We start from the raw sequence: 15,307 nt of genomic DNA, 5'->3' as shown, positions 1-15,307 counted from the left end.
GGGATGGAAATATTTTGCTTTTTACTTGAATGAAGATGTGTGTACGTTGAATTAATGAACACACTGACTGTGATTTCAGACTTATGCAAACCATGTACACAAAAAAACAATTTTGCTTGACACACATAGAGTATTTACAGGATCAAAAAGCCTCAACAAAATATTAAAAAATGTTTACATAATAATATGCAACAATTAAACCTTATAAAACACAACACTAGAGATAATGGGGGGCTAAGAAGTTGTTGTAAATTCATTAACAACTTATCCAAATAAAATAGGCTACAGCAATATCTACTACTTCTACCACCTGTTTATACAGTTCTACTTCAAATAATCTGTCAAATACAGGCATGAATGTCTTAATTAATAAGGTAATAAAAAAAAGCGTGTTTTAGTTACTGTCCTCGAAGCTGCCACTGCTGCTGTAAGAAGAGTGAAATCTCATGGTGCTCATGGGATCGGACACGTACCCTGAAAGAGAGACAAATCAATGACAACTGTGACATTCCATTTATGGCTTTCATTTATGATTAATTATATTGACGATAGCAACATTACTGTTATTGACACTTAAAAGATAAGACTGGGGATATTCTATGAATTATTTATTGAAAATAAATTCCTTGAAAAGACCCAAACTTACCACATACATCATCCTGCTGTCAGAAATGCTTAGAGCACCAAATGTGCTCTAAGTAAGCTGTAAAAATAGTCCCCAACAAAAGCACCTTTTACTCCTGTTTGAGTAACGTTTGCTAAAAATGACCTGCTTTTTTAGGAATTACTGAGTCTTTTTAAAAAATGTAACCTGAAGATTCAAATTAGAAAAATATAGAACAGCACCAGCCTTATCTTTTAAATTACTTGGTATTAACTAAAAGCATAAGATACAGTTAATTTATTAATACATTCAAGGGACAGTTCACCCCAAAATACTTTTTTTTTTCTCTTACCTGTAGTGCTACGCATCAGTTCTAGATTGTTTTGGTGTGAGTTGTGGAGTGTTGGAGATATCAGCCATTGAGACACCTGCCCCTCTCCAAATTAATGGAACTAGATGGCACTCTGTTTGTGGTGCACCAAAAAGTACATCTCAAAAAGATAATCCACAGTTGTTGTCTCCTTCCAGAAATCATGACCCAGTTACTCAAGGTAATCCACAGACCTTGTTGTGAGTGGTTTAATGTAGGAACTATTTTCTTTCTACCGAACTACACACACCAACCGTATCACTGTGCAGGAAAAGCACACAAGCTCACTTAGCACCTCTGAGCTAGCTAAAGTTACAACTCAGTCGAGGAGGACATCATTAGTGTTTACATCTTGCACTGTCACAAGCACAAGCCTCTTATCCATGAGTAGATGCACACTTCCTTCTGTGCAGTGATACAGTTTGTGGGTGCAGTTAGTTAAAAGGAAAATAGTTCGTTCATAAAACTGCTCACAACAAGGTCTGTGGATTATCTTGAGTAACCATGTCATGATGTCTGGAAAGAGACATTGCTGTTGAGTTTTTTAAATGTATTATTTTGGGTGCCATGAGCACCACAAGCCGAGCCCCATCTAGTTCCATTATATTGTAGAGAAGGCAGACATCTCTACTTCTGATATCTCCAACACTCATCGACACACACCAAAACAATCTAGACTGATAAATGGCACTACAGGTAAGATGAAAAATATGTATTTTTTTATTTGGAATGAACTGCCCCTTTAAAAAAACAGTTAAGTGTTGGTAAAAAGCACATTTGAAGATGATACCTAAATTACTCACATTCAGAGTGACACAGAAACCAGAAAAGCACCTGTTCTTAAATCTGAATTGATCCCAACACCTGCACTGAAGTGTTAAACTGCACCAGCTTTACTTTCAAAAACAATTACTATCACTACACAGTATCAGTGCTCAGTATTCTGCAAACAAACCGTTTCGATCAATAGGAGAAAACTGCATGTTCCTCCTGAGTTCCTCCAGTGACAGGCCTCCAGATGCACGACGGCGCTCACTGAAAAGTAAAGCACATAAAATCAACCCTGCCCCATTAATCCACTGCAAAACAACACTAGTACAGAAATATATACAGCTTAGTTTACACGGAGAAAGACAGATGAGATGGAGCCAGATAGAAGCAGGAGAAATTTAATATGTAATGTCCGACTTAATACCAGGCTGCTCTCACGTTCTCTGCAGGAGTTCAGTTTACAAAATTGATGACAGGTTTGATGGGGCGACAGCAGACATGATGTGCAAACTGTGCATGTTGCATAACATTTAATATGTGAACATTCTGTACCATGTATTCATGATCTGTGAATGTTAAACTCCAAAAAAAAGGTCTTGTCTAGCTTTTGATGGAGCACCAGGGAATGACTGACAACTCATAGACACTCCACACTAACCCCACCTCCGGTTTCTGGGTTCATAGTTACTGTTACCAGGCTCTGACACACACACTGAGATACACACGCAGCTCAGAGGCTGAAAGCCAGGCGTCTAATAGAGGCCTTCCTGCTTGCTCAGAATGCCATGCATGTTTTATTGCATTTGCTTTCCTTTGTTTCCTGTTTGGTATCCGAGCAACTCCGGTCCTCAGTGTTGCAGTAAGTATCTTTACTGGTCTACATGTTAACGGCACAGCCATTGTTCAGTTGTTTCTACAGAGCCTGTCCAAATTAGAGCAGGCCCAAGCATGATGTTTCCTGTTAGCAGTTTAATCCAAAACATCTAATTGAACTTGCCCTGCTGAAAAACAACCGTAGAGTTCATTATTAAAGCTCTTTAAGCTACTTTTGCGGCCATTTTAAGGTTTATCCACATTAATTGTGAATATAATTGACTTGAACACTTGACATCTGAAGAATCTTCTGAAAGTCTGACCTCAGGGAAAAACTTTGCTAAGAACAGAAAACCAGACAGACTCAGCTCCAACTAATAGCTGGGTTATTAGGTGAGTGTGAAGGTGGTCATTGTGCAGTGAATTATTCTCGCCCTCTCCACCCTCACCTGTCTGCGGAAGTGCTTGAGTTCTCGTACCTCTGAGTCCAGAAGGCGTAGGCGCGAGTGTTGAGAGCATACTCCAGCTCAAAACGGGAGCGCAGGGCGGCCACATGGCTCCGGCCGGGTCCTCCTCGCCCGAGCAGACAATCAGAGGAGGAGGAGGGCGACAGGGAGCCACTGCTGTTACTGGAAGCTGGAGACATCAGCTGCCACACAAACAAAACAACACATCTGTCACACACTGCAGCGTTAAACAGGATGTCGTTTATGTTGGATATTATGTACCTCGACATTACACAAGCATTCCTCCAGGCTGGAAACCACTTCAGAGAACTCGGGCCTGTCCTTAAATTGGAAAAAGCAAACTTGTGTTTATTTCTCCTTCAGTGCTGAACAAACACATCACCTGCTGAGTATCTCACAACAAACAGACACGGTGTGTTCTCTCAAACACCGTCCTGTATGTTGTGCTCATTTTAGTCCACCCACACACGAAGCAAAGGTGAACTCTGCTTCAAAAGCAGTCCTCAGATCTCTTGCCTCACTGTAAAACAACAAACACTGCCACCCCAGAGCTGTTCAATTATACATCACATCCTCAGATCGAGGCCAAGGTCTGTCTGTGCACGCGGCTTTAATACACAAAGAAACAAGGATATTAAGACATGAACATGAAAACACATGACAAGTTTTAAAGTTCAAATTTAATGGATTAGAAAGTTATTATGATTATGTTTGTGGTGACTTTCATAAGGCGATTAACCCTTAAACACCCACCATTGGTGGTTTAGTGTGTATAGGGGCTTAAAACAATATGATGAAAGTGTATGATTGCCATTCCCATGCTCAGTTATGTCTCATAAGTTGATAGCATTTGTTACACAGATTTTTGACTACTTGAGAATTGATATAAATAGTTAACATCCCTCCAGTAAATCACATTGAGACACCAAGACCTCGAGGAAGACTACAGAAAAATCTGATGGGGCTCACTCCTGTTCTTGAAATAGCTCAGACACCTCCCTGTTATCAATTTACCTATGAAAGCCATAGATCTTCTGAATGTCCTGGGTCTCTAGTTTGTGGCTGTGAAGCTTCATGAGGCTGTGATTATCCTAGAGGTCACTATAGGTCACTTTATACAGTGAGGTCAAGTTTCAAAAAAAGGAAACTACAATGAAATGGCTGCAATGGGGGCTAACATCATCACACATTAATACAACTGGTCTCATTGAATCCACAGGAGTCTCTGCTTTCCACTTATATATCCAATTTATACAATCCCAAGACTTTTTTGGGCCACAGTGTGCAGAAATACTTAAATACACCATTTCTAGAATAGGCGAGAAATAACACATTTGTGCTGCATGACAAAAGGATGGCAGATCCATCATGCAGCACTTGGCATCTGGAGACAGTCCAGTGAATTTCACTTATCCTCAGGATGTCCAGGTGGTATCTTTTCATCTCACTGAGGACTTGTGCCGTCCCTGTGGTCTCGTACATGGTTCGCACATTCCAAGTTCCAAGGTGGATTTTGGACTTTGGCCCTCTTTCTCACCCTTTATTTCCTTTCGGCCATCACCAGGAGTGGTCATCCTGCCATCGCTTTGGTGGCTGGGGTCTACTAAGTGCCTGATGTCAATAGTCTTGCTCATTGTAGTTTCTGTAACAGTTGTTTTTTTATGGGGTGGCATTGTTGGCCAGTGTGCTGACTTTCATCTGGCTCCTCTCCTGAGACCAATCTGGTAAGCCTACCAGAACCCCCTGAAACTGCATGAGATTGGCAAACAGTGGGCATGTCTTTAAAGGGGAGACTCATGGGCACCCATATAACCTGTTTTATCTTTATATCATGAGGTGATAGGTCAAGGAACCTGTGTGAAAACAGGCATGTCGGGGTGCCCACTAGCTCACCTCGTAGAGCAGGTACCCCCTGGGCAAAAGGCTGTGTCCTCGCTGCAGTGGCTGCAAGTTTGATTCCAGCTCACATCCTTTTACTGCATGTCATTCCCCCTCTCCCTCTCCCCCTTTAAGCCTAAAGCTGTCCTATCAAATAAAAGTCAATAAAGGCCCCCAAATATCAAAAAGAAAATGGCCACACCAGTTTCTACTTTGACAAAATTTAGCCTAACTTTGGAGCAATATTTAGCCCTCTTTCTGACAAGCTAGCGTGTCATGGCTGGTACAATTGGATGCCTTAGGTTGTCTAGTTTCACATGATATCACTACCATAGCTTAAAAAATGAGCCCCCACAGCCTCTTTAAGATAGTAATATCAGCCAAGATCACTGGCAGCCCCATGGGTCTCTTCGGGTTACAAACATTTTTCAGTATCAGTATTCATCTGAGAGCAGTGTTGCAAAAGCTGTTTCTCTCTGTCTTTAACAGATACATGTTTCTATACAGATCCTGTAAACACAGAACACGGTGTCCCACTTTTAACCCTCTCAGGATCTTCTGTACTGTACAGGGGAGGCACTATGAGAGATGCATGCCCATGAAACTGTGTGTCACACTCTTGTGGCCATAAAAAAGTGTTTTCATGAAGTTGTGCTGGGACAAGGTGATCACAGAGGGAGCAAGCAACTAGTTGGCGACCTTAAGGACTTGTATACCACACAGGGAGAACTGTACCAACATGCTCAGCCGTGTTTTAATGTGTCTTAATGAGGCTGAGAGAAAAAAAACATGCTGGGCTAATTATGAACATGGCAGCACTCAGGGGATCGCCAGATCATGTGTGCTCCTAAATATGAACAGCCATGCAATAATGTCTCGTCTGGGGAGATCTGGCTCCATTTATTAGTGCTGCATGTGTTTGCAGGAGCAGCTGACTCAGCATCAGTTGCATCTCTGAGCCTCAGTAGGGCTAAATTGCTAATGACATGGAAGGATGTTATCGTTGAGATCAGTTTACAGTTTGGAAGTGTGGAGCAATCCTTGGTGGAGTACACGCTGGACAGTACAGCACATAGTGGATATTAAAGGGACAGTTTGTCCTCTCACCTGTAGTGCCATTCATCAGTCTAGATTGTTTTGCTGTGAGTTGCTGAGTGTTGGAGATTTCGGCTGTAGAGATGTCCGCCTTCTCTCAGATATAATTGGAACTAGATGGCACTCAGCTTGTGGTGCTCAGCGGGCCAAAATATTCATTTGAAAAACTCAACAGCAATGTCTCTTTTCAGAAATCATGACCCGGTTACTCAAGATTTTGGGGTGAACTGTCCCTCTACCGACACTGTGTATGATTGTATAAAATACTGTGAATTAACTGAGAACTTTATTTGAGTGACAGAGCTCAGATGAAATTCAAGAAGAGCTGAAATGGTATCACTTGCCTCTGGGCAGGAGTTCCAGCCTCTCATCAGAAGAGCAGAGATGGGTTTGGGGATGGAGTAGCCGACTGGAGGCCGGATGTGATGGTAGGCCATGTCTGCTGCTGCAGCAGCTGTGGACAGAAGTTCATCTTCAATATAACTTTAAAATGTTTTAATTTTGTTTTTACAGCATTTTGTTTTCAATACATTTCTTCTTGTACTTTATTATGTACACTTTTCTTGCTCCCACTGTGACGTCAAAATGTCTGCTCTGAACAAGGTGTATTGTGTCAGAGGTCTCTTCTGGGGTCTCCCCTCAGTTTGAACTCTAGTACACACACACACTGTCACCATTTAACCCATGACTGATGTATTTATATCATATAATACCAGGTTTCAAGTGAGCGAAGGGAATTTCTCCAGTAAGCAGCTCCCACAGACAGAGGGCGTAGCTGAACATGTCTGCCTTCACTGAGTAGCGAGTACACTGGGTGAACACCTCAGGAGCCATCCAACGCAGGTTCTGTACAAACACACACAGACACACACAATATATTCACATGCACACACATGGTTAAGGCAGCTAGGCTCTTAATTTCAGTGAATCTGTGTTGCTTGGGAGAGGTTTTTCATTTTTTAGACTGGGTTTGAAAACAGTCATAACATTGTGGTACTTCAATTCTTGCAGCCACCATACACTCACACATACAAACACGGCTACACACGGTCACACACAAAATGAGGCCCAATTACTGACATAATCACTGCATCCCAGCAAGGGCAAGTAGTTCCTCACAACAGGCAGTTCCCAAGAGACGTAACATACTTAACACCAAACTGCAGGCCAAGCACTCTGGGTAGTGATGAGTCAGCACATTGAGACAAAATCTGCATGAAGGCAGTTTTTTTTTAGCTGGTGGGTAATTGATGGCAGGTGCCAGCAGAAGCTCTGGCTTCAACTCCCGCAAAATAAAAGCACGATACAGAAGTGTCTCATTATTGCATGGATGCTGCAGATAGCGTGAGAGTAAGAGTGGAAGAAAAAACTCATTTCAAAAAGGTTTTGTGAGTCATTGAATAAATCAAAAAGAGAAAACGGCACAGACCCCTGGCTGCTTGGTCATGTTATCCTCATCCACAGATTGTAGGAATCTAGATTCTGCAGAGGAAGAGAAGGACATGCAGTGAAACAAACAATGTGCATCCACTGGCAGTTTAGTCATTTAGTTGTACTCTCACCTAAACTCACTCACACTGAGCTCAGCCAATGAATACAATCTTTGATTTTATCTGCAGGAGTCTTGGTTGTCTTTGAAAATGCCTCAGTGGCACCCCTCTTTACTAAGCTAGGTTTCCCCTATTTTTTATTTCTATGTTTTTATTGTGAAGACTCTGCTCGTTGTCAATGTCTGAAAGATGCCCTAGTCACCACATAAATGGTTTTGATTGGCCAACCTGGGCCTAGTCGGCTGGAATTCTGTTTAAACGGGATGGGGACCAGATGCATCTGCCAGAGCAAATAAATATGAGCTGGCAGATTTTTCTGGTTCTCAGGATGGAGTTTCATTGCTTATGGACTAAACAAATTCTCTCTATTACAAGTGTAAAGTCATTTTTTTGTGCAGCTTTAATTTTGTCTCTCACCTCCAAAATCAGCCACCACGGCATGTCCGTCCTCATACAGCAGAATGTTGTGGCTGTAAGGATCACATGTATTATCAGTAATGACAACAGTTGTGTCAGACTGCCAATACTGCGCTCCCGCTGTGGCACCCACCTGTTGAGGTCCCTGTGGATGATAGGCTGGGTGAGGTTGTGCAGGTACTCCATGCCCTTGGCCACGTCGATGGCAATGATGAGCTTGGACTGCAGGTCGATGAGCCTGTCCGTGGACACATCATTAAAGCAGCAGCCACTTAGTGCCAGATCAATGCTCCCTGCCAATCACACACAGCACTTTACACAGATCAATAGGACGGTCTATAAAGACAGCACCTGGCCACACAGTTAGCGGAACACTTCATCTGGATCAATGATGATCCCAGCCGAGAGGAGAGATCGGCGAGGGGACGATTCCAAGGAGGATAATGAGACCTGAAACAGTCGGCTGTGCTGTGCAAACATGTCCTTGTAAGACACTGAGTGACTCCTTAAGGTAATTTGAGCTGTTTTTAGATCTCAACTTCAGGTTTAGTTAAGTGTGTGAGGAATCAAACCGACCTGATGTTAACACAGCTGACCGCAGGGGACTTAGCAGAACTTCTACTTGTTTTTTTAAGCATCCTTTGCTGAATTTAACAGAAGATTAACAGACACATCCTTTAAAATGGAATACACTGCAATATAACTGACTAAATGACAAACGACAGCTACATGACAGAGACAGCAAACTAACTTGACGACATGGCCAAACTCAAATATGATGGGCCTTGAACCAATGATTAAGGATAAATCTGGATCCTGTGGCTGGACCAGTTGGGAACCACTGCCATAAAGTGTTACGTGGATGGAAACATCACAGGGAAGTCCTAATATTTAGTAGCTTGTGTGTAATATACTGTATGCTCCAGTGTGTAACGCACACTTCCTCACCTCTTCTGCTCGTGCAGCAGAGAGAACAGAGAGCCTCCAGAAACATACTGGGTCACGATGGCAAACTGGCTGGGGTCGTCCAGACACGCCCCCATAAACTGGATGATGCAGGGGTGGTTGAGGCGACAGAGGATGGACACCTCTCTGCAGAACATGTCCACGTCCGACTTGGAGCAGTACGTGTTGGCTCGATAGCTGCAAACAGCAGAAGACGTCAGTTTTCTTGTCACCAAAGATGCAAAATGTCATCTTTCAGTGGAGACGTACCGTTTTATGGCAACAACTTTGTTCCTGCATTTGCCTTTGTAGACTCGTCCAAAGGAGCCTGAGTGTGAATCAGATTTGATGCTCAGTAAATTTATCTGATTATCTGAAGCACATTGATTGGAAAGACAACAAAACGTATGAACGGTGTTACCTGATCCGATGATCTCGTGAAATTCCAGCTCAGACAGCTGAAGATGGAAATGAGATGGGAGGCTGGCCCTGAGCAGGAGGACTTCTGCCTTCTCTGGAACACAGTGCAACATTTTTAAAAATGTTTATCTCATCACTGGAGCACTGTACAGGAGTTTAATGCATCTTTACCCAACAAAGAAAGATGCTCCTTTTAATTCATTGCCCTCTGTCCAGGTTAATCTGCATTATTTTCTTAGAAATTGGTGTATTATTCTTAAAGCATGGCGAATACTGAGTTTATAATGCTATTTATTCATCAAAATCTTGGCTGACCTTCCACCTAATACCTCAGATGATTCTCCTTCAGTGCCTAAAAGATAGCAGATATTTGTCAGTTTCAATACCTGATACAGTGCCCTCTTCAGACCATATATCATAATTATGGTTCCTGTTTAACCCTTGGTGTTTAGAGGCTTTAAACGTGGTTTCATCACATTCAGATCAACAGTTTCTGAGATATTAAATAAGAATATGACACAGACAGAGACAGATCTGTACTGACAGAGGTAAGGAGGTCAGCCAGGTGTTTGCACCAGCAGCTAAGTCCTCTCCCTTGGCAACAGACAGTGCGTGTTGTCGTGTCAGCTGACAGTGATGTGCAATGTGTTGTGCTTCACTCCACCTCACTACCTTTAGTCATGCTTTTGATCTTTCCCAGAGGAGACGGGACAGAAACGTAGGACCCATCTGGAAGACGGATGATATGTTCAGACAGTGTAATGGGAAGACTTGATTTTTAGTCCAGATGATAATGTTCTAGAGGGGTGACTCACCCCCTCCTGGCTGGGAGTACTCATTGCAGGGGGAGTCATCTGGGCGTTTGTAGTGTTTCAGTAAGGTCACAATGGCATCATGACCTGAGGTTACAAAAATACACAAGTTCAGTGATATTAATTTTCATTCAATCTTTCTTGACATTTAATTGTCGCACAGGCAGACCTTTTTCATAAGCCCACATCAGGCAGGTCTGCTCGTCCTTCTCCCCGCTGGACCTGCTGGGGTCACAGGCAACCAGGTTCATGTCTGCTCCGCTGTCCAGCAAGAACTGCACCAGGCGGATGTGGCCGTGAAAACAGGCACTGTGTAGAGCTACATACAGTTGTCAGGGACATTAATTAGAGATACAACCGGTCCTGCTCTTAACCTAACTGTGACTAGTGGAGTCTTAAAAGAAGAGTCACCTGTGTGTCCATCTCTGCCCTGATTGTTGATGCTCATAGCATTCTGGCTCAACAGGAACTTGACCATATCCAGGTCTTTACCATAGGTGCATGCACTGTGACACAAGACAGGTACTCATTTTCGCCTCAGAGCTACATGAATCACAGGTTAAAGGTCCAGTGTGTAAGATTTAGGGGGATTAGGTGGTATCTAGCAGTGAGAATTGCAGATTGCAACCAGCTGAAACTTCTCCAGGTTAGAATTCCTTCAGTGTTCATTGTACAGAAGGTTTTTTTAAATCCCCCTAAATCCTTCACACTGGACCTCAAAGCGATGCTCATAAATCAAACATGCATTCATACTATATGTGTGTGTGTGTCAGCGTTTCTGTTTTTCAGACTATGAATAAATACAGCGCACGAGACAATACCTGTGAAGTGCCGTCTCGCTGAATATGTTCTCCTTGGATAGACTGTCTGTGCCTGCAAGCTGTACAATCGCCTTCGCTGCCTCAAATTTTCCATTATAGCAGGCCCTGATGAGACACAGCATTCAATACGGCACTTTATCTCCACTTGATGTCGTCTACCACAAAACATAAGATACTGATACTGTGAAGCATTTACAAGTGTAACGGTGTGTCTCCGTAGATGTTGACAGAGTGAGGCTGTACGTCAAAGTTGCCCTGCAGGAGGTAGCGCACGATCTCATGGTGACCAAAGCGGGCGCAGAAGTGGAGAGGAACGTGATCTTCATTGTCCTGAGCGTTTACTAAAGAGAAGAGCAGATAGATAAGCAATCATTTCCACACTTAAAGGGACAGTTCACCCCAAAATCAATAACCCATGTTTTTCCGCTTACCTGTAGTGCTATTTATCAATCTAGATCTAGGTGTCAAACTCATTTTAGTTCACAGGCTGCATACAGTCTGATTTGATCACAGGGTGGGGTGAGAGGCTGTCAGCAAATAGTTTTTTGGGCACAGGGAAACAAAGATCTGTGTGGGTACATGAGACCCTAAAGAGGGTGGATCATGGGGAGTACCACCAGTTGGTCCAGGAGCTTCCCCACGATGATGGCATATTTTAGGATGACTCAGGGGCAGTTTGACAACCTGCTGTCTTTTGTAGGGCTGTATAGCTCTGGGTATCCAGCACCCGCTACCACCAGTTTCTCCTCCATTGTTTACCAACCGTAAACTAGTTGTTGTGACCACCACAGAGGGCCACCTCTCAAATCATCTCATTGGACAAGGGAAAAAAAGAGATGACATTGGGTGTCTTTCCGCTTTGGTTTGAGGTTTTTTCAACTTGAGGAATCCAGAGCGCCAAAACCGCAAAAACCATGCGAGCAAAGGCTTCATTTCTGCCCTCTCTCAAATACAATTGAACTAGATGGCACTCAGCTTGTGGTGCTCAAAGTGCCAAGGAAATACATTTGAAAAACTCAACAGCAGTGTCTCTTTCCAGAGGGAGAAGGCAGACATCTCTTCGGCTGTTATCTCCAACACTCGGCAACTCACACAAAAACAAGCTAGCCTGATAAATAGCACTACAGGTAAGAGGAAAAATATGTATTTTTGATTTTGGGGTGAACTGTGCCTTTATCTAAATGTAGGAAAGCAGTCTTGGAAGCTTGGGTTTCACCGTTAGCTTTGGTCCCTTCCCCCATCAGCAGTTTGATGAAGCTGAGGAAACCCTTGGCTGCAGCCAGGTGCAGTGGCCGGTCACCTACCTCACCACTCACATTCACATCTGCCCCGTACTTCAGCAGCAGCTTTGCCACCTGAAAGCAGAGAGAGATGAAACACACTGAGAGAAGTGTTTTTATTTTCTTCTCTCAGTAACAAGGTAGTCAACATCACTTTTACCTGCTCGTGGTTGTTATAGGAAGCAATATGCAGAGGGGTGAAAAACACAGCATCCTGAATATTCACGTTAGCTCCATGCTGCAGGAGTATATCAGCTGCCTGGTGGGGGGAAAAATATCAGAATATCAATCAAGTCCACAGCTGTTAGTTAATAATTTCCTTACTGTAATTAAAGACAAAAAAAGCTCAGCTCTCACCTCAGGGTGCCCGGCCAGTGTGGCAACATGCAGGGCAGTGAGGGCACCGTAGCCCACCTGCTGCACGTCTGACCCTCCGTGGAGAAGTGCAGTCAGCAGCTCAGCATTATCCTGTGGTGCAGGGGATTCACAAGGTAGAATATAAATTGATTAAAGCCAGCTCCACCTTTACTTACTGCAACAATTAAGTGATGTACACTGAAATGCATCAATAATAACAATGTAGTAATATATATTACTCTGAAATAGGGCTTTCTGCATAATTGTTGTACTCTGGTAAGTCTTTGAATGCATGACTTTTACTTGTAACAGACTATTTCTATACTGTGATATTCCTACTTTTATTTAAGTAAAAGATCTGAGCACTTCTTCCCACACTGGTGCTTGCACTCCACCATGTGGTAGGAAGGTTCTTCACCACATAACACAAGCAATACAAAGATTGGACCTTGAAATATATTCTGAAAATATTCAAATTCTGTTTTTATTTCTTTAATTCTTTTCACCTTGTAAGCAGCCAGGTGCAGCGCAGTGAATCCGTTCCTGGAGAGTCTGGAGGGTCGCAGGCCTTTAGCCATCAGGGTACGAATATGGTCTTTGTTACCTGGTCACAAATATATAATATTATGTGCTGGTAAAATATCATGTTTATTGTAAAGGACACTCATCTTCACAATTGTTTCTCCATTTAAACTGTTTGCATTTAATCCTTATATACAATCTACTGTTTGTTTGCATGTGACCGGCCCCAGAGAGGTCATCTTCACACAATAATAATGTCAGTCGGTTTGTTGTAATCCTTCCTTCTACTGCCACATTTTGATGAGGAGTTATTAATAGCCTCTAGTAGTCATGCATACCTCCACATACGCAGCAGAGATGCAGCAGCGACAGCCCCTTCTCTGTTCGGTAGCTCAAGTTCACCTTCTGAAAAGCTTCATCAGAGCTGAGCCACAGAAAAACCAACATCACCTGCTCGTGAGAAATGACACCCGACTGACACAGTAATGTAAGGCGACTGAGGAGAACACAGGCGCAAAAAACACTACATGGTAAATTAAATACAGCGTCTGGGTTCAAGTTTTAAAAGCAAAATGTTTTTGTCACCTGAAAGCCAGCTGGAGGTCTGAGATCTCACTTTCTTTGAGCTGGAAGTCATCGTCCAACTTCTCTATGATCACAGAGTACGACTCACCCACCTTCTTCTTCCACTCATCTTCACAGCCCCATCATCATAAACACAACAATTTAATAATATAATTCCCTTTGCTTATTATTGCCCACATGTAGAAATATGCTAAATAAACTTGCACAAATCTCATCCAAAAAACTGTAATTGGCTCTGTATATATTTGTCAGTTAAAAAAAGGCTTGTCCAACTTGTCATTGTTTGTGACAGAGAGTGATGCAGCCAACAGTAAACACCCAGCCCTCCAGGCTTCCCTGCTTCAATCCAAACTTTGCTCTCAGTCCTGCAGAAACCTTAAATGAATATCATTCCCACACAATCACAAACACACCGAGCCATTACCTGTGCACGTCTGAGACGGTCTTGATTTGTAATTTCCCATTGATAAGGTCTCTTCTGTCTTGGTAATATGCGCTGTGTGGTTTGGTGAAGCAGTAATACAATCTCCCACACACACTGACAATTGCACAGGTCCAGATAAAGGGGGGATCATGGCTGTGGGCTAAAAATAAACACCTTTGAGTGGAATGCTTAACAACTACGACAACTGATCTCCCTCCAAATGCAAGCAGACGTGTTTCAGTGTGTGTGTGTGTGTGTGTGTGGTATAGATTTCTATATATATTCTATTTCTGTAATTCAGTATATGTTTCTATCATGCCTGCCATTTTTCACAGCGAACATGTTGGCTTGTCACTGCAGGAGGAGCACAGGGAGAAGCACAGTAAGACCATTAACTCCAATCCATTAACTCCAATCCAATCACTGTAATGTGGCGATGAATAATGTTATTGGTTGGTTACATCTGACCAAAATGTCTGCTGTGAAAAAGGCCTATTAAGATACTCAAAAGTGCCTTTTGTCTCACACTGTAATAACACAATGGACACGTCTATGTAGAGCAGTGCTGTAAAAAGACACCAAAATGTTTTATTTACAATTAAAAAACTTACAGAACTTTTAAAAAAATCAAGGATGAGCTTAATGAAACGTTATACCACAATAAATCAAATGACAAAAACTCATAGTCCTGATCATGGACCTTCTGGGCACAGGCCCAGGGGCCTAAAGTGTAAGGGGAGCCCCCTCGTCCTCAACTGCAATATGTCACTCAAATTGCCATGTACTGACCAGGAATAGCTGAAGTGAGTAGCCAACAACCTGTTTTATATATCCAAAGAACAATAAAGATGAACTAGCTGGCGATCAAGGCAGCACGGTGGAGCAGTGGTTAGCTTCACCAGCCTCACAGCTTGTCGCCTCACAGCATGAGGTTTTCTGGTATGTAATTTGCATGTTCCCCCCGTGTCAGCGTGGGTTTTCTCCAGGTACTCCAGCTTCCTCCGCAGTCCAAAGACATGCAGGTTAATTGGTGACTCTAAATTGCCCGTAGGTGTGAGTGTGAATGGTTGTCTGTCTCTATGTGTCAGCCCTGTGATAGTCTGGTGACCTGTCCAGGGTGTATCCTGCCTCTTGCCCAATGTGATAGGCTCCAGCCCCCCCGCGACCCCTAACAGG

At 43.0% G+C, this 15,307-nt stretch overlaps 1 protein-coding gene across 1 annotated transcript; it reads right to left on the bottom strand.

Annotated features, from left to right (window-relative positions):
* Positions 1-4: 4 nt before the first annotated feature.
* On the bottom strand, positions 5-14,232 carry tnni3k (TNNI3 interacting kinase). Its single transcript, XM_033621459.2, has 25 exons — positions 14,132-14,232; positions 13,708-13,816; positions 13,461-13,546; positions 13,107-13,204; positions 12,601-12,711; positions 12,404-12,502; positions 12,180-12,318; positions 11,160-11,304; positions 10,964-11,068; positions 10,554-10,648; positions 10,312-10,461; positions 10,146-10,229; positions 10,003-10,059; positions 9,332-9,424; positions 9,181-9,238; positions 8,914-9,108; positions 8,099-8,203; positions 7,966-8,018; positions 7,428-7,480; positions 6,712-6,844; positions 6,343-6,452; positions 3,287-3,346; positions 3,038-3,207; positions 1,930-2,009; positions 5-474 (listed from the first exon to the last, which is right to left on the bottom strand). Exons 1-25 carry the CDS (start codon positions 14,169-14,171, stop codon positions 395-397), a joined length of 2,508 nt encoding a protein of 835 aa, XP_033477350.1. The 5' UTR covers positions 14,172-14,232; the 3' UTR covers positions 5-394.
* Between the last annotated feature and the right edge of the window lie 1,075 nt (positions 14,233-15,307).

Source organism: Epinephelus lanceolatus, chromosome 6, assembly GCF_041903045.1.
Source record: "Epinephelus lanceolatus isolate andai-2023 chromosome 6, ASM4190304v1, whole genome shotgun sequence".
In the NCBI taxonomy this organism is placed as follows: domain Eukaryota; kingdom Metazoa; phylum Chordata; class Actinopteri; order Perciformes; family Serranidae; genus Epinephelus; species Epinephelus lanceolatus.
This window is presented reverse-complemented; position numbering and strand designations above follow the sequence as displayed.